At 35.9% G+C, this 22,569-nt stretch overlaps 1 protein-coding gene across 1 annotated transcript in view; it reads left to right on the top strand.

Moving 5' to 3' along the window:
• Positions 1–5,691: 5,691 nt before the first annotated feature.
• ARHGEF28 (Rho guanine nucleotide exchange factor (GEF) 28) overlaps positions 5,692–22,569 on the top strand; it is a gene marked incomplete at its 5' end in the record, with an annotated part of 106,704 nt that continues 89,826 nt past the window's right edge. The window contains 4 exons of the mRNA XM_008590079.1: positions 5,692–5,817; positions 13,935–14,017; positions 16,997–17,201; positions 20,178–20,289. Coding sequence (XP_008588301.1) covers positions 5,692–5,817; positions 13,935–14,017; positions 16,997–17,201; positions 20,178–20,289 — 526 coding nt within the window. The remainder of the gene's footprint in view (positions 5,818–13,934; positions 14,018–16,996; positions 17,202–20,177; positions 20,290–22,569) is intronic.

The raw sequence follows: 22,569 nt of genomic DNA, 5'->3' as shown, positions 1-22,569 counted from the left end.
AGAGAGAGAGAGAGAGAGAGAGAGAGAGAGAAGGTTTGAGGATTGATGCCAGAGTAATAATGCAGCCTCCCAAAAATCCAGAGATGAGGAGGAACCAGTCATGGGGACTGAGAACGATGGATGGGCTGGTAATGTGGGAGGAGAAGCTAGAGAGAGTGGTGTCTCCGAGGCTAAGGACAACTGTGTCAAATGCAGCTGTCATAGGAAGGTCATTGGTGACTGTGATGGTACTGTCTCAGTAGAGTGCTGGGAAGTGAACTCTAAAATAATTCTGGCTCATTTTATGGTGGTTAGTCATTGTCAATAAATCCTTTTGCTGTGTTCATAAAGTTCTGCATTTAAAACAAAATGCATTGAATGAATGAATGAAACCAGTCTGCCCAGTCATGGTTAAGAGATTTCTGGACTGAGAGACCCTCACCTGACTTTTTCAGGTGAGAGCTTGGCACTCAGAATGGGCCAAACCAGGTCAGCAGCAGGTTTGCAGAAAGCTGCCTTAGCTGGGCTTGTTTATGTCTGGGTGTGGGTCTCTTACATAACCAGTCAAGTAGGCCACATTTTCCTTTAACTACAAGGCCCTTAGCTTCTTGAGGGAGGGTTAGATTTCATGAGAAGTCAGGTTTCAGAGGACTTAGACTGGTCTGTGTTGTTAACTGTTTCCCACCAGGTCTGGGGTAGTTGTAAGTGCCAGAGAGAAGGGAGTCCGCAGATGCCTTTCCCTCTCCGCCTTCTCAGTGCTTGCTCACCCTCCATCTATGGGTGAAACTTACTTTCAGTCGTCTCTCCTGTTCACCTAAGAGGGCTGAGGAAAATTTCTGCTCCAGGGAGCCCTTGCAGAGTTACTAGATCACGTTACAAAGCGACCAGAATAACAGGGGAGGGGAGAGCTGGGGATCCCCTTGGAGTTACTGTTTATCCTCTAGGCGCTCTGCAGTGAGAAGCTGGCCCCAGTCCACTTCATCATGTTAGAACATCTTAGTTTCTGAAATCCTCCCTTTGTTCTTGAGAAAGGCTGTCTCTGATTGTCTGACTTTATTCTTTTTTCTTCCTGCAGTTATAATCCCTCCTATTTCATAAGACCTCTTCCTTGAATCAGTGGAGGTAAATCCAATAGGCAGTTTGACAGCTTTTCTTTTCTCCTCACATTTTATGTTTTTCAGCTACCATGTCCAGGATGGACTTTACAGAATTTCTTAACATGAGCTAAGTCTGAAATAAAAGTTACAACATTTTAAGTGCTCTTTGCGTAGCAAACAGAAAGTTTTGTGCATTCCATTTGCCTTGGATTGTTTTTAAACATATAAAGTCATAGCCAGAGTTGAAATTAATTTAAAAAAAATTAAAATTACATGAAAGCATCAAACTCCACAACCTCTTTTATTTATATAATAATAACAAACATTTACATAGTGCTTACTATGTGTCATATTCTGTTCTAATCACTTAAAATATTAATTTATTTAAGTTTTACACAATCCTATGTGATAGATATATTGTTTCTATTTTACAGATCAAGAAATGGAGGCACAGAGAGGTTAAGTAATATGCCCAAGGTCACCCAGCTATAGATGCTGGAGTGGGGCACCCACATATCTGGCTCCAGGGCCTATGCTCTCAACGACTACAACTACTCATTTAAAATTTGTAGCCATTTGAATGGAATTTGAGTTTTGGTTACTTTCATGCTCTTTGAAATGTGGGTTAACCAAATATTAAAAATTAATTCTATCAACAAAGCTATAAAGTTAACTTTTTGCTAAGGAAAGCTGTTCATAAGACAGCATTAATTTAAGACAGAGCTGGTGTTCTTATTGCAAATTATTTCTATATACTCATTGAAAAAGAACCTGCGGGACATTTGGGGGGTGGGGGGCCAATAATTTTTTGCTTAATTTTCTACTGAAGTAGTTACATATGGAAGTCATAAAATCATTTTTCCTGAAAATCTTGAAAAGAGCAGACTTTTTTTTTTTAATGAAACAATTGTGGCTTTTTCTTTGAATGGGCTGAAATACAGTAGAGCAATTAGCCACTTTTTAATATATGTAGTTGATGTTTATTTTAAAAGTACTGTTGAAGGCTTATTTTCTTTTAACACTCAATCTTGTTCTGCTGGGTTTTAGCCCATTCTTTGCAATGACTAATGTTGAAGTTAATAAAGGACGGTGGCTCCTATTAGTCTGTGTCATTTTCTAGCTTGTCAGTCTGTGTTCACTTGTAGATCCTATTATCTTGAGGTGTCCTTTTACGAATGGAGGCTGTGGATGCTCCAGAGAGATACTTCAATGGACTTTCATGCCAATTTTATAAATATTTGCAGTGAGTGACCCAACTAAATCTACCTGGCAGGTTGTGGATGACAGAACTGGAGAGGAGACAAAGATTTCCCCTCTTCCCTGTTGTCTTACGCTCTTGAACAGTCATGTCCCCCCCTGACAAGACTTACTGTCCAGTGCAGTCATTACCTGAGTGACAGGGTGATGACATGATCTAGGCCATTTTTCCAAAGTGTAGGATAAATTCCTCTGGGAACAGTCCATCTTAGAGATGGCCAACTTAGATAACATTGAATCATACAGTCAGGCAGGTATTTCCTTTTCAATTTTTTTTTTTGATCTTTGTTAATTAAAAGAGAGATTCTCAGTGTGGTACCTCTGCATCTGTAAAACTCCTCGAATCCTTCAGAATCTCTGTTTATAAGAGAGATAGTGGGCCTCTCAGACTGTCAGCTTTGATAGGCAGCCGTATTTAGTCAGAATTTAATTTTATTGTTTTCATTGTTTTAGTATGTATAATTCCTTCTACTTTTGGCATGGGATACTGGCCTTCTGTTTACAGTGGGGATAAGGTATTCCTTTAAAAATAATTTTATTTAAAGAAAAAAGGTGAGTTAATCTGAAGACAAGTACTAAAGTATATAATAATATAGGTGATGTGTAGATATGGCAAAATTGTGAATTTGATAGAGGAATGACAAAAGCTTGGGAAGTGTTGTTTTAATATCTGACATGGTTAATTTTGTAGAGATCCACAGTCTCTTTGATGCTTTTGGGACCAGATTTGTTTTGGAATTCAGAACTTTCAGATCTTTTTTGACATGGTGCTTATACTATGTATGATAAGACTCCCATAGGAGATACTGGGGCAATGCCATTGTCAAGCATATCAAATATTCCTGTGGCAAAATGTATGAATGTTCATACCAGGTGGGGTATATAAAGCCTATGCCGGTCCTATATGGGCTCAGGTCAGATTTTGCCACCAAATATGTTTCTGAACCAAACTTATGAAAAAATATTTTGATTTTCAGAGCTTTCTAGATTTCAGAATTGCAGCTAAGAGATTGTAGACGTGTCTTTGTAAGTAAATTATATCATTTTCTGAGTTAATTATGCAAAAACAAATTAGACCCCACCTTGGACAAAGTAACCAGACTCTGCCATCTTTTAGTTATTAAACTGCTTGGATATGATCTCCTTGTAGATTCTGACATAGGGCCAGGTGGATTGGTTTGTTAGAGAAAGTTGAATCCAAGTGCCTTTTATCTGTATCATGAAAACAGCACTGGTTTCTGTTTCTGCTCGTCCTTGAAGTGAGCAGTCAGAGTTTTGAAGGAAGAGTTCTCTCTTGGTAGTTAAGTACATGGCTGTTGGAGGACTGGACCCATGCATTCACTGGTGCCACACAATTTGGGGTAGTATTTCATTTGGTTCTATGTTTTAGAAATGAAACTCATCAATTGTTTGCAATGTTGTTGAATATCTTGTTAGATCTTAGTTCAGTCTGGTTATCAATGAAGTCTTAATTTGGCAGGCAGTCATTAAAAAAGGAGCACGAACAGCCTCCAAATATAATGGCAGAAATGCCAGATGTTTTACAGTCTGTGAATTTATGACCCTGTAGGGGAGTTAAGCTGGATTAATTGGACTTCAGAGGGCCATGTTGAGTTATTTATGATTGTTTTTTAAATCTGTAAAATGACAAATGAGCAAGAATTTTCTTACTTTAGAACACATTGGAAGTGTTTTGTCAGGTTCTTGATTTATAACCTTTGGAGCATGCTTTTCTTTTGTGTAATTAGAACGAAAATGTATACTGATTGATCATAAAGGTTATACTTGTGTAGTATTTGTTGACTTTGGATATATTATATTGCTAACTATTTAAAAAGTTAATAAAAGAATACCTTATGGATATGAGAAGAAACAGTTTTCCTTTTACATTATATATTTCCTCATGAAGCTTAATAAAATCTCGCTTCAGTGTTCAGTGGGAAAGAGGTAGATTTAGATGCAGAATCTGAAGACAGGGCTATTTGGCTTGTATAATTTGTGCATCTTTGTAACTTTTGTAATGTCATCCAGGACTTTCTATGAAGGAATATAAATTTTTGCTCATGGTACATCAGCCCCACAGTTGGTAATCTTTTTTCATTTTCCGACTCATTCTCATGGCTTATCCAGATTTTATGCTATCACATAGACAAGACAGGCAGTTGGGACATGGGCCATTTCTAACGGAATATAGGCAACACTGTCCCTTTTGTACCCACTTAGGAAAACTTACTGGAACGTAAGTGAGAAAGACATTTTCTATGGATGTGACATTGAATCTATCCTTTAAAGTCATTTACAGATTTTGATAATGTATATTAGCATAACACAAAGACAGTATTAATAACCTTGAACCTCATGCTGAACATTTTCTATGGATGTGACATTGAATCTATCCTTTAAAGTCATTTACAGATTTTGATAATGTATTATTAGCATAACACAAAGACAGTATTAATAACCTTGAACCTCATGCTGAACGTGTATAAAATCACTATTCATAATAATAGTAAATATAATAACAGTGGCAAATAATATTTATTGGACACAGTATCAGGCATGTGTCAAGTGCTTTACATGTCTGAACTCATTTAATCCTCATAGTCACACTATGAGGGAAGCATAATAATAATAATCTGCTTTTACAGATGAGGAAACTTCATGAATATATCTGGAGATTTAATAAATTAGCCAAGGTCACAGGAAGCAAAGCATTCTGGCTTGGATATGTATTATTGCCTTCAACTCTTTATTCCTTACAAATACAGTAACATCTCAACTCTCTGGGACTTAACTATCAGCAACCTCATCTATTTGGAACAAAGCTGAGAACACAGAAGCAAGCAAAAAAATTTCTGTAATTAAAATAGAAGGAAAACTGTCTGTATATAAGATTATGCATGTTCAGAGCCAGAACTGCTAAGCTTTGTGCTATCCTGTGTCCTTTTAGTAAAGGGTCATTGAGTCTGAACACACCAGTAGACCTGAGGACCATAGTATAATCACTAATGCTTCTAAGTTATTAGTGAAGGGAAATGAAGTTTAGTTTAGTCTGTTCGAAATTGAAGGCAAAGTTCTAAATTGATTTTACAAGATCTCTAATGATGGAAAAAATAGTGCTGGAAGTGGGCAAATATTTATCTATCTAGAACTATTCATTCTACACGAAGGTTCCCGATCACTGAAGTTTGGATATAGAAGAGAAAATACTTGCATATAGATGTTAACATGTGAAGACAGCAAAATGCTATCTTAAAAAATGCACTCTTGATTTTTTTCCTTATGGTTTGACAAAGAAGGTAAAGCTTGAGCGTAAAATAATTTCCTTCTGCTTTGTCTTCCTGTTTTCATTTTTCCTCTAGATCGCTCCTTTGATGTCCTTAAAAAATCCAAGCATCCCTCAACGTTCCTTGGTGCAGGCCGGCTTTCCGATTTGTTGAATGGAGATGACGAAGTCTATGCTAACTGTATGGTAATAGATCAGGTGAGGCTCTACTGACATTACCAGGTGGATCTGTACCTCTTTCCGAAACCTGAGTATGTGAGAGATAGAGTCAGCATTGTTGTGTTCCTTGGAAAATGTCAGACTAAGGGCAGCCCAGGGGGTGCTGCTGTGGAGTCTCATTATATGCGCATTTAACTTAGGACCTTACTTCAGAACATAATACTCCTTACCCCACCAGGAAGCACCCTAAGGGAGGGCTCTGGAGACTCTGCCAGTTGGGAGGACTGTGAGCTCCTCAGTAGGGCCAAAATAGGAAATGGCAACTGGGCAACCACTGTCCTCTCTACAGCTTTTCAGAAAAACTGTGTATATGACCTGATTAAGCAGTATTTGTATTCAAATCAATGGTAATGAGCAAGTGCTTGGTTCCAGCCCCATGTATTGATGCTATGATGCCCCATGTGATAAATTACTTGTCACATGTAATCCTTACAGCATACCTATTAGCATGTACTAAGGTTATAGAGCTTTAGTATTAAAACAGAATGGTGCTATGTTACAGGGAAGCCGGACCTTTTAGAATTTTCTCTGCATTCCTTGATAGACTTTTGAGTTAAATTTTATAAAGGCAGATGGTGTGAATGTACCAGCATCTACATAAGGCTGGACTTGTCTTCTGTTCTTTTCTCTAGCACAGTGATTCTCAAATTTTAGAGTTTATAAAAATTAAAATATAGATCTGAAGATTTCTGCCCACCCTAATTTATGGGAATTTAAGGGATTTTCAGGGGTAATTTTGACAACATGCAATATCTGCCTTATCTACTGACTTTAAAACCTAATCCCTGTATAAGATGTACTATATATGTGTGTGTATATATATATATATGTATGTATACACTCATTGGGCAATAAGGCATTTTACCTTTTTGTTGTTAGTATGCATATAGTTTACCCTGTTACTTATCAATGTTTTCTGTGATAAACATTTTTTTCTGCCTAGAATATCTCAATTTCATCCCTTTAGTTGAATATCTCTGCCTTTTCCTTTTGTGTTATAAAGTAGTTACAACAAATCCATAGTATTAATAGCAGGGGTAGGGATGGTATTCAAAATGACAGAGAAACCAATAAATCAGAATGGACATCAGCTGTAAATACCTGATATAGTTGTTTTGGTATAAATCAGCTGAATGTCAATGCTAGTTATAGAAATTGAGGAAGTGGCACGGAGTTTAGGACAAAGTGGGAGTTCTGGGGACATTCTTTCAACATGCAGGGTAATCAGATTTGGTATGATCTAGCTGTGTTCTGAAATTTGTTTATTAATTTCCAGCTTTATTTAGGTGTAATTGTCAAGTAGAAATTGTATGTATTTAAGGTGTACTGTGTGATGTTTTGATATACAAATACATTATATGACCACGATCAAGCTAATTTAACATATCCATCACCTCACATAGTTACCCTTTTGTGTGTGTGGTGGGAGCACTTACGCTCTACTCTCAGCAAATTTCAAGTATACAGTACATTGTTATTAACTATAATCACCATTCTGTACATTAGGTCTCAAGAACTTATTCATTGCATAACTGGAAGCTTGTGCCCTTTGACCAACATCTCCCCATATTTCCCACCCCCCAACCATTAGTGTATTAGTCTGTTTCTGTTGCTTATAACAAAATACCTGGAACTAGGTAATTTATGAGAAACAAAATTTATTGCTTACTATTTCAGAGACTGGAAGTCCAAAGTGCAGGGAAAACATCTGGTGAAGGCTTTCTTTGGTGGTGACTTCAGTGACAGCAGGGTATCACATTGCAAATTGGTGGGACAGAGAGAGAAATAGTCCCTCATGCACTCTCCTTTTAAAGTCCTCAGAACCAGCACTGGACCACCATTATTAATCCATTTACCATGTCATGGTCTTATAATTTAATCAACTCTTCAAGGCCCCACCTTTCAGTTACCGTTAATAGGATTTCCCACCGTCAAGAGTTACAGTGGGAATTAAGCTTATTAATATATGAATTTGGGGGACAAAATTGAATCAGTCCACAGCGGCTGGTAACCACCCTTCTACTCACTGTTTCTATTAATTTGACTGTTTTAGATTCTGCATATAAGCGAGATCATGCAATATTTGTCTTTCTGTTTTTGGCTTATTTCACTTAGCATAATGTCTTCTAGGTTCATCCATGTTCTTACAAATGATATGATAGGATTTTCTTTCCTTGTGTGTTTTTTTTCCTTTTTTTAAAATTTAAGGCTGAATAATGTTTCTCGCTGTGTGTGTATGGAATCTATGATATTATTAAACATATATTTGGCCTTTGTCCCCATCTCCTGGCATACGACTCCTGAAATCCCTGGACTATCCAAAGTGGTGTCTTTTTGTATGCTAACTTGATTGGTGGCTGGCAGCTCCTAGGTAGCTTCAGGATGGGGGCTGGTTAAGGAAAGACCAAGGCATGATTAGAGGGTTGAGACTTTCAACCCACCCCTAACAGTCTGGGGTTGGAATTAAGGGGAGGAGGGTTGAGGGTTCAGTTGATCATTAATGGCCAGTGATTGAACCAATCATGCCTACATAATGAAGCTTCCATAAAAATCCAAAAGGACTGGGTTAGAGAGCTTCTGGATACTTGAACCACGTGGAGGTTCCTGGAGGGTAGTCATGAAGTTTTCCCACCTATGCTTTCTTCTAGCAGTTTCATGGTGATTTTAGGTTTTTACCTCTAAGTTTTAAATGCATCTTGAGTTGATTTTTGTGTATGGTGTAAGATAGGAATCCAATTTCATTACCATGTAGCTATCCAGTTTTCCCAACATCATTTATTAAATGTGTATTTTTTGCACCTTTATCAAAGATTAGTTGATCATATGTGTGTGGGTTTATAACTGGACTTTCTATTTTCTTCCATTCATCTACTGTCTCAGCACCATACTGTTTTGATTACTATAGCTTTGTAATGTAATTTGAAATGAGGAAGTGAGAATGCTTCCAGCTTTGTTATTCTTGCTCAAGATTGCTTTAGCAATTGTGTGTCTTTTGTGGTTCCATGTGAATTTCAGGATTGTTTTTTCTATTTCTGTGAAAAATGCCATTGAAATTTTGATAGAGACTGTATTGAATTTTTAGATTGCTTTGGGTAGTACAGACATTTTGTCAATATTAATTTTTCCAATCCATAAACATAAGATATCTTTCCATTTATCTTTGTCTTCTTATTTCCTTCATCAGTTTTATAGTTTTCAGTGTGCAAAGCTTTGACATATTCTGATTTTAATGGATTTATTCTGTTGTAATATTTTCTCAGCAGTTTAAATGAAATACTTCTTGAATCCTTACTTCTTTTTGTTCTGAACCACAATGAATGCTGTAGAATTTCCGTTTATGTCAAGTAGCTAAAACTGTAAATGACTCAAAATTATGTGGAGAAACTATGTTTTTATATGTTCTAAAATTCATTAAAAGGGCAAAATTTACCAAACCACAGATGAGATTAGTATATAAGTTCTTTCTGAGAATATTTTGGGTGAATAATGGGAAGCAAAAAATTAAAAAATGTGAAATATACATTTAAAGAGAACCCAAACAGCTTGACTCAGTTGATTTAAATATAGCAGAAGATTGCTAAATTTGTACAATGAAAACTGTTAAATAAAACTAAACCTTCATAGAAATCACAAAGTTCATTATATCAGTGTAGTATAGCTACCATATAGTCTCTTTTACTGTTCCTCTGTCTACCTGAATAGCAAGGACAAAGTGAGAGGCCCAAATTTGCATATTTAAAATAATTTCTAGCAATATCTGGAAAGAATCTTATCTAATATCTTTTGTCTCTCTCAACCTGGCACAGAAACTGCAAAACATTGCTAGAGTATATGCTATGCTGTTTTCCATTAATTCTCAAGGTTATTGACCTACCTAATGAGGAAATTCACAAGATAAAAATTACTGTGAAAATTTCTTTCTCATATACACTTTGAAAAAAACATTATATTTAGATGTAATTTTCTACATAGTTTCTTTTTTTGGGGGGGGTCTTATTTTTAGTATTTTATTTTAATTTTATATTATTATTATTTCTATGTATTTATGGGAGACGCAGTTGACTATCAGTATTTGTGTACAATATGTGATGATCAAATCAATATTATTAACGTGTTCATCATTACAAATAGTAGTTACTTTTTGTGTCCCTTACCCAGTTACTCCCTATTCTCCCTCCCCCTCCTCCTTTCCCACCTCTAGTAACCATAAGTCTGTTCTCTCCTTCTGAAAGTTCAATGTTTTAATATGGTCTTTCTTTCTTTGTTTCTTAGCTCCCACTTAGGGGTGAGACCATGTGGTATTTCTCTTTCTGTGCCTGGTTTATTTCATTTAACATAATTTTCTCCAAACTCATTCATGTTGCTGCAAATGGCAGAATTTCATTCTTTTTTATGGTCAAGTAATATTCCATTATGTATATATACCACATTTTCCTTATCCAGTCATCTGTTGATGGACATTTAGGTTGGTTCCATATCTTGACTATTGTAAATAGAGCTGCGAGGAACACGGGAGGGTGGGTATCCCTTCGACATGGTAATTCCATTCCTTTGGGTATATACCCAGAAGTTGGATTGCTGGATCATACGGAGGATCTATCTGTAGTTGTTTGAGAAACCTCCATTCTGTTTTCCATAATGGCTGTACTGATTTATAGTCCTACCAACAGTGTAGGAAGGTTCCCTTTTCTCTACATCCTCGTCAGCATTTGATATTCTGTCTTTTTGATAATAGCTAGTCTAGCTGGGATGAAATGATATGTCAGTGTGGTTTTGATGTATTTCTCTGATGCTTAGTGGTGTTGAGCATTTTTTTATGTACCTGTTGGCCATTTGTATGTATGTCTTTGAAAATGTCTGTTAGTTCCTTTGGCTGTTTTTTAATTGGATTCTTTGTTTTTGTACTGTGAAGTTGTTTGAATTCTTGTATATTCTTGATATTAGTCCCTTGTTGGATGTATGGTTTGCAAATATTTTCTCCCATTCAGTAGGGTGTCTTTTCAGTCTGTTAATTGTTTCCTTTGCTATGCAGAAGCTTTTAAATTTGATATAATCCCATTTAAAATTTTTTTTTTTGTTGCCTGTGCTTTTGGGCTCTTATTCCTGAAATCTTTGACCAGTCCTACATCCTGAAGTATTTCCCCTATGTTTTCTTCTAGGAGTTTTATAGTTTCATGTCTTATAGTTTAGTCTTTAATCCATTTTGAGCCGATTTTGGTATATGGTGAGAAGTATGGGTCTAGTTTCATTCTTGTACATATGGATATCCAGTTTTCCCAGCACTGTTTACTGAAGAGGGTGTCTTTTCCCCAAAGTATGTTTTGTTGCCTTTGTCAAAGATCAGTTGGCTGTAAGCATGTGGGTTGATTTCTGGGTCCTCTATTTGGTTCCATTGGTCCATCTGTCTGTCTTTATGCCAGTACATGCTGTTTTGGTTACTATTGCTTTGTAGTATAACTTGAAGTCAAGTAGTATAATACCTCCAGTTTTATTTTTTTTGCCCAGGATTGCTTTGGCTCTTCAGGGACTTTTGTTGTTCTGTATGAATTTTAGGATTTTTTTCCCTTCTATTTCTGTGAAGAATGTCATGGTATTTTGATGCGGATTGCATTGAATCCGTAGATTGCTTTGGGTAGTATGGACATTTTCACCACGCTAATTCTTTCAATCTATGAACAAGGAATGTCTTTCTTTTGGTGTCCTCTTTAATTTCTTTCAGCAGAATTTGTAGTTATTACTGTAGAGATCTTTCTCCCCTTCGGTTAAATTTATTCCTAGGTATTTTATTCTTTTGGTTGCTATCGTAAATGTGCTTGCTTTCTTTTCTTTTTCTGCTTGTAAGGACAAAAAGCATATGATTATCTCAATAGATGCAGAAAAATCATTTGACAAAATTCAACATTTCTTTGTGATAAAGATGCTCAACAAATTAGGTATAGAAGGAAAGTATCTCAACACAGTAAAAGCCATATATGACAAACCCACTGCCAACATCATCCTGAATGGGGGAAAACTGAAAGGTTTTCTCTAAGAACAGGAACAAGACAAGGATGCCCACTCTCACCACTCCTATTCAACATAGTACTGGAAGTATTAGCCAGAGCTATCAGGTAAGAGAAAGAAATAAAGGGCATCCAAATTGGAAAAGACAAAGTCAAATTGTCATTGTTCTCAGATGACACGTTCCTATGTATATATAGAAAAACCCATAACCTCTTTCAGAAAACTCCTAGAGCTGATAAACGAATTTGGTAAAGTAGCAGGATACAAAATCAGTGCACAAAAAACAGTAATGTTCTTATAGGCCTACGTAATTTCAGTACAAAGAATCACTGTATACCCTTTACCCAAATTCCCCAAATGTTAATATTTTATCACATTTTATTTTATTGTTCTCTGAGTGTGTGTTTGTATGTGTGCATGCAGGTATGCACTCAAATGATCAATGTGTGTGTGTAAATTTTTTTTAAACCATTTGAGAATAAATTGAAAATAAGGTGCCCCTTTACCCCTTAATTATTCATGGTGTGTTTTCCTAAAAACATAGACATTCTCATACATAAGCACAGTATAGTTACCAAAATCAGGAAATTATCATTGACACAGTACTATTAGCCATCTCCAGACCTTATTCAATTTTAGCCAGTTGTCCCTATAGCAAAAGAAAATTCCATTACATGTGTTGCATTTAGTTGTCATGTTTCTTTAGTCTCCTTTAATCTGGGACAGTTCCTCAGTTACTGTCTTTTGTGACATTGATATTTTTAAAGAATACAGACCAATAATTTTTGCTTGTTTATTTGTTTGTTTTTGCTAGAATGCTTTTCAGTTTTGGTTGTCTGATATTTCTGCTTAATTAACTTCAGGTTATGCATGTTTGGGAGGAATACTATGGAAGCGATGATGTGTTGTTTTTGATGCGTTTATCAGGAGGCACATGACATCAGTCTTTCCCATTACTGGTGATTTTTATCTTTGTTCTGCCAAGTTTCTTTTCTGTAAAATTACCATTTTTTTCTTCTTAAAAATTGTAAGTTATTGGGAGGTATTTTGAGTCTCTGCAAATATCCTGTTATTCATTGGACTTTGACCCACTAGTTTGACCATTCATTTATTGTTTTTGCCTCAGTAAATTATTATGATGATGCTTGATGACTCAGCACCCTAAATTTCCCCCCTTTGTCTCCTTTCCCCTTTATCATCCTTTCTCCACATGGTGCCACTATTTTCAGTAAATTATTATGATGATGCTTGATGACTCAGCACCCTAAATTTCCCCCCTTTGTCTCCTTTACCCTTTATCATCCTTTCTCCACATGGTGCCACTATTTTCGTTTTTACTCTTCTCTTCCCCAGAAATGATGCCTTTTGATGACAATCACCTGAAATCATGAGTGCTTAGAAGCCCCTTTCTTAGAACAAGCTCTTTGATAAACCAGAACTCTTTCATGCCATAGGTATAAGGCTGTGAGCATTCTTGCTGCCATTCAGATTTTCCCAGACTGCCCTTACTCTGCACAGTCTTATGGTAGGAGCACAAGGGGTTGCTTGCTGTATTTCATGTTTATTTTATTCTTTACAGGTAATTGGAAGTTTGGGGCATTTTCTGTCTTCTAATTGTTATATACATGCACTTTATGTAGTTTTATTCTTTTTGGTTTTTTAGTTTGTTTGTTTTGGGGAGACTTAGATTTATGTGACCACCGTTACCTTGCTTATCCAGATCCCTATAAACTACTTTTTGAAGAAAGCTGTATACTCTTTAGTTTTTTCCTCAAGTATTTAAAACATTTTCCTCTAATTTTGAGTCAGTGGTTCATAAAATGTTAAAAGCATAATCAGTTTCAGGTTTTGTAATAAAGAACAACGTTGTAAAATGGTTGGTCTTCTTCCTTTTTGTGAATTATGGGAAAGCGACCATGTGAACAAAAACTTATGAATAAAACATATCTGCTTACATAAAACAAAACAAAAACAAGAACAAACAAAAAGACAAATAAGGTGAAAGGTTTTTTAACTGGGAAAATTCTATTAATTCTTAGCTAAGCCAATCTTTCCTGCTTTTGCTCAGCAAATATTTTTCTTTTAACATCTAGGTTGGCGATTTGGATATCAACTATGCTAACACAGAGGGAATCACTGCCCAAACCAGCCCTGAATCCACGGGTTCCACGCTGGGGCCTCGATTTAATTGATAAGGAAGGACAGAAAGGGGGAGGAACCAGCAACCAGTAGGTGTCAATCACTGTGCTATTTTTGCACTTATATCAACTTAAGGTTGTAAAACTTTAAGTACCAGGTAATGATACCAAGGATTATGTCTGATACATAAATAATAAAGAAGTTGGGTGGGCGCATTGTATTTGTCTTATTTTCATGTTCCATAGCTTATGGTTACCTTACATATATTTTCTGTTATACATAGAAATGTCATTAAAACAATAGTTTTATTGTGTACAAGATTGCATATATTTGTGCGTGTGCGCCCATATCTGTATCTGTCCATTCATACTATTGTCCATTTTCCTTAAGGAATGGACCAGTTTTCACTAATATCATTTTATCCTATAAGTGGAAGTCTATTTTTCCCCCATGTCTTAGCCCCATGACTGTTTTACACATAAAATCATGAATCAGAATGAAAATAGAATACACACACATATGTGAATGTGTATATGAATATTTATCTACGAATGAACATCAGCTTAGGTGAATAAACATTCAGCAGAGATTTAATTGATAAGGAAGGACAGAAAGGGGGAGGAACCAGCAACCAGTAGGTGTCAATCACTATGCTATTTTTGCACTTATATCAACTTAAGGTTGTAAAACTTTAAGTACCAGGTAATGATACCAAGGATTATGTCTGATACATAAATAATAAAAGACTTATTTTAGATTTATATTTTGTGAATTATAGTTTTGTAGATGCTGGATGATCATTACTGTAAAGTGAAATAGTAGGCTATTTGGGGCCCTGTACATATCTGCTTGGGACAAGTCGCTGCCAGTCCCAGTAAGATTCTGTACAGTTCTACAAAAATGGATTGAACAGTGTGTGATTAGAGCATCCGGCAGGATCTTTAAGATCTGTCGAGAGTGTGATCCCCCAGATCTCAGGAGGTAAGTTCTTTAGAGGAGGCACCTGAGGAATATAGGGTGGAAAAGGCACAAATGGTCTTCTGTTCCGCTTATGCAAATATTCGCAGAGAATCTAAATTATGCTTTCTGATCACGGTATTGCTCTGAGAAGTTTAAACATTTTACTGCTATAGATTTTTCCTCTTAAGAATATAAGAAAAACTATCTACTAGAATATAAGAGAAACTATGCAAGAGTACTTCAAAAAGTTTATGGAAAGATTTGTATTATCTTTTAATTCTATTTTTCCATGAAGTTCCCTTGTATACTCTTGGAGTATAAGAAAAAGCATCATCTAAAGGTATCTAGAAGCCTCTGTAAAGACATCACAGCTTAGGAGGAAGAAAGGAAACAGGAGAGGAAGGAGAAGCTGGCCTGCAGAAAACCCTCTGGCTGGTCCCACAGGCTGACTTCATCTCCTGTGCACCCCCTTTCCTCTGAAGAATGTAGGAACAAAGGGAGAGGAGTGGCAATTCCCAGGAAGCCCCATTTGGCCCTGGGATGGCCACGGGTTCCTCCCTTCAGTGGATGTCATGGGGGGAGTGTGTAACATGATTGATAACGAACTCAAAGTGACGCAACTAACTCATTGGTAAGTGAATTAGTTCCTGAGAGGCAGGGAACCTCTAGTGAAGGAGCAGTAATCTAATGGATTCCAAGATATTCGATGTCATGGGGGGAGTGTGTAACATGATTGATAACGAACTCAAAGTGACGCAACTAACTCATCGGTAAGTGAGTTAGTTCCTGAGAGGCAGGGAACCTCTAGTGAAGGAGCAGTAATCTAATGGATTCCAAGATATTCAAGTGTTAATTGAGATCAAGTGTGAAGCCCACCTCCAATTTGTCCTCTTTTTCTCAATGCCAAGGTGAAGGTCCCAAATGAGTTCTTGAAGAAGACCCCACTCTGGAAATCTCAGTGGTGCCAGTCATGGCTTTTACTTACGGACATGATTTCTGGTGCCCTGTAGGGCCCGTGAAATGGTTCAAAGATTAGAAACTGATCTAAGTTTTCAAATTAGAGGCACTCATAGTAAGAATTCTGTTCCAAGAATCATAATTTATTAAACTGATATTCTGTGTCTGTTAAATAGCCTATGTTTTTTAAATAAAAATGACCCAAATGGGTAATTCAAACTTCCATTTTCTAGTTCTATATATTTCAAAATCAAGATGGTTTTATTGTGTTTTCATTGAACTTTTAACTCAAAAAATGTAACAACCAAAGAAAAATACATTTAAAAATGCATCGTGCGTTAACTGCCCATGAAAGCTATTGGCCTGGTAGTTTGAGTGGTTTAAAATGTAAATGTTACAGAATGAACCTGGAATGTGGAAGGTCAAATTCTTTCCTTTTAATTTAATGGCTATGCAACTTAAAGAAAAGTTTTAGTCAAACAGGATCCTTATCTGGTTCAGAGGTGGATTTTCCATAGGAATCATTTTTTAAAATCTCTAAAAATGATAACCTGGTGTGACATGTTTGGGCGAGACTTGCTTCTGACCTGTGTCTTGACACATCTCTGAGGCGAGACCTTGGCACGTCTCTCCTACCCTGTGCCTCTGCCCTCCTGAGCTTTCCAGCTTGGCTGCGGGGACAACACAGAATGCCACGCCCGCTGCAGATCCTCACAGGCATATCCCCGCAGAGGCTTCCATCCAAACTCTGTCCTGCATTTTAAATATTTGAAGTGTTACTATTTGGGGATTGTAATAATTACATTTACAAAACGTAAATAGTGAGGTTTGTGCTAACTCGAAACAGCTTTTGTTTCTTAAGGTAGTTGAAATGGCTTTTACTAGGTAGAAATGTTTACTTGGGAAAATGTAAAATTTTATTTAAAAAGAGATTTCAGGGAGGAAAAATGATAAAACTAATTAAATATTAGGTGGAAATTAAATGAATACCCATTGCACCTCACGCCAATGAAAGAATCTGAATTCAGAGGCATAGAAACCGATGACTGCCTCTGTCTGCTTACCTGTTACTTATTCACTCGCTCACTCTGTGCTTTAGCTCCAGCCTTGATGCCCTGGATGCTGACAGCGAAAGCGAGGGGCAGTCTGAGCAGTCACGCGTCTGTTACACCCCGGCCACTCAGAGTTCAAGAGCTGGGATTCCTAGTGGGGATGAATTGGACTCTTTTGAGACCGGCACTGAACTGGATTTGAATATCTCCAGGGCTGAATCACTTTCTCTGTCAAGTAATCTGCAGTCGAAGGTATTCTTATTGGTATTAATTTGGTTTATTTTAAGTGTGGAGAATATGTTGTCTACATCTCTCCATCTCTATCTGAAAGACTAATTATTTTTTCTTCACACATAGGAACTTTTTTTTGTTTGAGAGACCCATGTGATACTTGATTGAGTCTATTTAAATTTTTCTAGTCCCACTCTGTTTTAATGTTTCTAGTCCTTACTCTGAATGGCTGATTTATATTTCCATTAATTCACCATCAGTACCTACCATCTTTCACTTACTTGGAAAATTTTACCATTTCATACAGTGATTTCTACCATCATCCCTTAAGCAAAGGGAGAAAAACTGATAGTATTAAATGAATTTAAGTGACCAACCCTGTTTTGCTCACATAAATTTTTGCTTGGCCAGGCAATGAGGTAAATAATGCTAGTAAAGCAGAGGTGATGTTTGTGGAGCATTCCTGGCTGCGTGAACTAATCTTGAACACCATAGACTTTGTCGGCTTTTCCATAGGAGCCAGTTATTTTCTTGTTGGCAGTTTCACATTGGAGTTTTATTTTTTTGTGTTTTTTTTTTTCTTAAAAACAATACATTCTTTCAGTCTTGCAGAGAAAGTGCCAGTTATTTTCTTGTTGGCAGTTTCACATTGGAGTTTTATTTTTTTGTGTTTTTTTTTTTTTTCTTAAAAACAATACATTCTTTCAGTCTTGCAGAGAAAGCTTTTTTGTGTTAGAAGTCAAACAGGAAGAAAACATACTTCTGTTATTGTCTTGTTTTCTCTTTAAACTGAGTTTACTACTGTAAAACAATGTGCTGTGTCAAAACTTCTCTTACTGTGAGCATAGGATTGTTATGATAATGCCTTATTTTTGTAGCATGTTCTACAAAACATGTTTTATGTATGTAAAAATATATAATTTTCTCATAACTCACCTAGGACATAAATTGTGCTTTTATTTTATTTTTTGAGCACATAAAGTTCTGGAAAGGTTAGCAGGTTGTCCTAGCTTGTTGATAGAGTCAGAACTCAAATGTAGGTCTTCTGACCACAGAAAAGGACCTGGGTCCTTTTTCCTCAGCTTTAAAACCTACAGAGCTGTCATAATCTTTTGAACCTGAAGGCACTGTGATGTTTCTGGATAGTAAGAAAATGGATATGGTTGTTAATGTAGATACTTCTCTAGCATTTTGAATGGAATTGTGAAAAACTCATTATTACTTGGAATGAAAAATAATTCAGTCTTTGTGAAACACTTTTATCTTATTCACTTTTAAGAAGAATCAGTCCTATGAAATATATCTTGCCTTACTTCTGTAATTACCCAGTATAACTTTTTCCTAAGGCCTTTGAACAATTTTCAAAGTTCCATTGTCATGAAAAATGATTACCATACATGACTTAAATGGAGAGGATGGAATTTGGCTAGGGCCCTGTGTGGCCAGCTCACTGTTAGGGTTATAGGACAGCCTGGGCTGGCCTTCTTGACAGCCAGCCCAGTGGGCACACCCTGATAAGATAGTTGGGAGCCACAGCCCAAGGCCCTTTGAAGCAAGGTCAAGCTCCTGTTTTCAGCTCTCCTCCAGGCTCTTTAAACTTAGCCTAACCATGTGTTTTCACTTAAGGGAACAGAACAGACCAGTGCTTGTGATGGACAGTTTCTTTTTTTTTTTTTTTAAAAAAAAAAGATGACTGGTAAGGGGATCTTAACCCTTGACTTGGTGTTGTCAGCACCACGCTCTCCGAAGTGAGCTAACCGGCCATCCCTATATAGGTATCTGAACCTGTGGCCTTGGTGTTATCAGCACCGTACTCTCCCAAGTGATCCATGGGCTGGCCCTATGCTGGACAGTTTCTGATGGCCTAATTTTAGTAAAGAATTTTGCATTACTTTCTTTTAGCTTTTATCTTAAGTGATATCTTAAAAATGCAAGAGCAGGATCAATTCTAAATCCTGTATAGGTTAGGAGTTGAGTACCATAAATGGCTTTAATGGAATTCAATTGCACATTCATTTAAAGTTTCTGGATCATGTAACAAAACTTTTTTAACGATCTTGATATCCTGTGTTTTCATGTATGTTGCCAATATAGAATAGAAATAATATGTAATTGAGAAAACACAAACAAAAATGGTAGGTCATTTGAAAGGAATAATAGTAAAAGTATATAACTTAATGATATTCAGACATCATCCCAGGAAGTGCTAGATAGAAGGTCTGTTGAAAATTGAGCACAGGCTAGAAGGATTTGTATATTGACCTTCTGTATTTTTCCCTACAGACTGCAGCTAACATTATAAATTTAAATACAAGGGTATTTCCAAAAGTTTGTGGAAAATAGAATTAAAAGATGATACAGTGGTGACAATCAGCTCTGTATCTCATGAATATTCATAACCAATTAAAAAGTAGTACAAATCTTTCCATGAACTTTTTGAAGTATGCTCGCAGCTGTTTGGAAGTTTAAAAAACTCTTATAAGTGGCTATTCCTTTACTTTCTAATAATACTTAAGTAGAGTGATCTCAGTCAATATAGAATTTTGTTTGAATGCTACAGTATAGAATAAAATAACTGACAACTCAGATAATAGTAATAAGTCAAACTCAATGTTGAATGTACAGAGGAAAAAGTCATTTGGCCTAATTTTTATTTTAACCAAGTTGTTTGGAATGTCATAATTACATCCTGAAGTACATATGAGGGTACTACAAAAAGTTCAGGGAAAAGTTGAATTAAAAGATAATATAAATCTTTCCATGAACTTTTTGAAGACCCCTTGTATAGAAACTATTTCCAGAAGCTCAAGTTTACTTAAAAAGACTAACAATATTCTAAGAGTTGTGATAGGCAAACAAAAATGAATAATTAATAAGATCTTGTCAGAAATGTTCAGGTTGAATCTTTCAAAGATGCTGACTTAGTAAAATTCATGGTGAACCTATACTTTGAAATCTCACATAGAACTAAAAGAACTTTACTGTGATCTCTTTTAGGAATCATTGCTTTCTGGAATACGCTCACGTTCTTATTCCTGCTCATCGCCCAAAATTTCTTTAGGAAAAACTCGGTTAGTGCGTGACTTTACAGTGTGCAATTCAAATGAAGGTAAGCATTATTTACCATTCAGCTTCGAAAGCATTCTGTTCCAGAACAGATATTCAGTTAGTGTAAGCACATGAACTATACAAGAACAGCAGGCAAGAATTTTCAATTCTGTTTTCATAAATGATTTTTCTAAGTTTAACAAAATTCTTTTCTCATTGGATATCAGTCAAGTTGTAGATTTGATTTTGATGAAATTACAAATATGTACACATCTCTCTGCTTTATTCTTCGAATAAAATGTTTTCCTCAAGGATAGTATAAACTAGAATTGATTCCAGCTATATCATTCTGAGGGCTTTAGAGGATTTTATTTAAGTATATTATAAAAATTACTTTTGCCCTTATGCATAAACTGAAATAAACCAACTCCTGAGAGCCAAAGCATCACAAAATGGATTTTCTTCCTTTATTTAGCAGGAGACTTAGTTGAAATAACAACATATTTGTAACGTGAATAAATACATATTTTTTGTGGCAGTGTAAACAATCAGAAATATAACTTTTATGCAGTAAACTTTTAATTTATATATAGTATACCTATGAAAAGAGGTGCAAGTCATGTGTACAGCTTGATGAATTTTCAAAAGTGAAGTCAGATCTGTAAATAGAACGATCGCCAGCCACTTAGAGCTCCCCTCCCGGACACTCTTACCCACTGGCCCCATTTTCAACTTCATTTTGAAATGTAATTATTTCATACTTTCTGTAAATAACATGTAATAATTACATTTGAATTACTGTGTAATACATAGCATTATAATACAATTTTTCTTAATGTATTAGATAAGGTCTTTTTTGTCTGTAATCCTTAAGAGTCTTAAAAGATTCAGAAAGCAAGAGATGTACTTAAATACTCTCAGTTTCCCAATATGTAACATTTAAAATAGGATTTATTTTATTCCTTCCTTTCTCTTCTTTTTTTCTTATTTTTTGCTTTATTACAATTATTGTTATTATTTGGCATTTTTATGCTATGTGGAACAATACTGAAAATACCATCTTTGTGCTTGAAATTGTTATCTTAAAACCATGACTCATATATTGTTGAGGTTCAATAAGTATTTGTTGAATGACTATGATAGATAAGATATGTAAAATACAAAATAAGTGCTGCTATTCCCTTCTGCATTCCCCCTTTTCTGGGATGTATTATTAGAAGAAAAGAAAGCAAAATTGATAATAATGTCAGTTTTTGTTTTAGAATAAGGAGATGGAGAAAAGTTCTAAGAGAAAGTAAGAAAGGATACAACTGCCTTGGGAAGACAGGAAAAAGAAGATGGATTGAATCTTGATCTTTGCTTTTTATTTCATGGGTCTGTGTGGGATCTCCAGTCTCCCCGACCTTAGTTTAGTTGAGATTCCTTTTAATAGCAGCTTGACACCTTTTCAGTGATAGTCCTAGCTGGCAAATTAACTTTACACAGTAACTATTTAAGTCTTCAGTGTGTTGTGCAAAATGATGGCCTTGCCTTTATATCTGTGGGATCCCTGGTTTATAATGTCAGAGAGTTCTGAAGTTTGAAATTATTGACCAGATGACTGAGAGGAAAGTGATTGTTTCTGAGGAAAAAGAGCACTGCTTTATTAATTCTTTAATGAACAAGGAAGGGTATCTTCGCCTTACATACAAACCTTTGCATTTGAGTTAGAAAGAATAAAAAACTGACATCAATTCCTTTTTTAAAATTTTATTTAAAAAAAATTTTTATTTGTAAATACAACATTGTCTTTTGGCAGTATATTTAAGACAGGGCTATTTGAATGAAGTTTAATACTATCCAGAAGGTAAGAATTAGAACCAGGCAATTTATGTTCAGGCTGCACACAAAATATCCAAAAATTCCAATGGATAGACCTGTATGGTTGCAGATGTTTTTGGATCAATGCTAGTTAGGTCAGCTAAAACAATAGGGCTATGAAGAATAAATTAACTCCTAATGACAAAGGCATAATTTTAACTCCATTCCAGTAATCAGAGCATAAGTGTGAAAGTTTGCCTAGTTCAAAGAATATTTTAATGTTTCATTGTTTAGTTTGCTTAGATTAATCAAAAGTAAGTTGATATTTGTGTTGCTATAAATCCTTGATGAGTTTTGAATAGTCTTACGAATTTTCTGTATGTGAACAGAGTCCAAGTTTCCCTTTGTCCCAGTGAGTAGCTCCCTCGTATGAGCTATAATGCAGATAGAGATAGGATGCTCTTCCAGTCCTTTTTATTCGTTGCGATGTTCTCTCTTCCTTGTCACTTCCAAAGGGTTACTGTCATTTCTTATGCCCCCC

The sequence above is a fragment of the Galeopterus variegatus genome, unplaced genomic scaffold (genome assembly GCF_000696425.1).
Source record: "Galeopterus variegatus unplaced genomic scaffold, G_variegatus-3.0.2 Scaffold5838, whole genome shotgun sequence".
Taxonomy (NCBI): domain Eukaryota; kingdom Metazoa; phylum Chordata; class Mammalia; order Dermoptera; family Cynocephalidae; genus Galeopterus; species Galeopterus variegatus.
The sequence above is the reverse complement of the archived record's forward strand: the minus strand, read 5'-3'. Positions and strand labels throughout refer to the sequence as shown.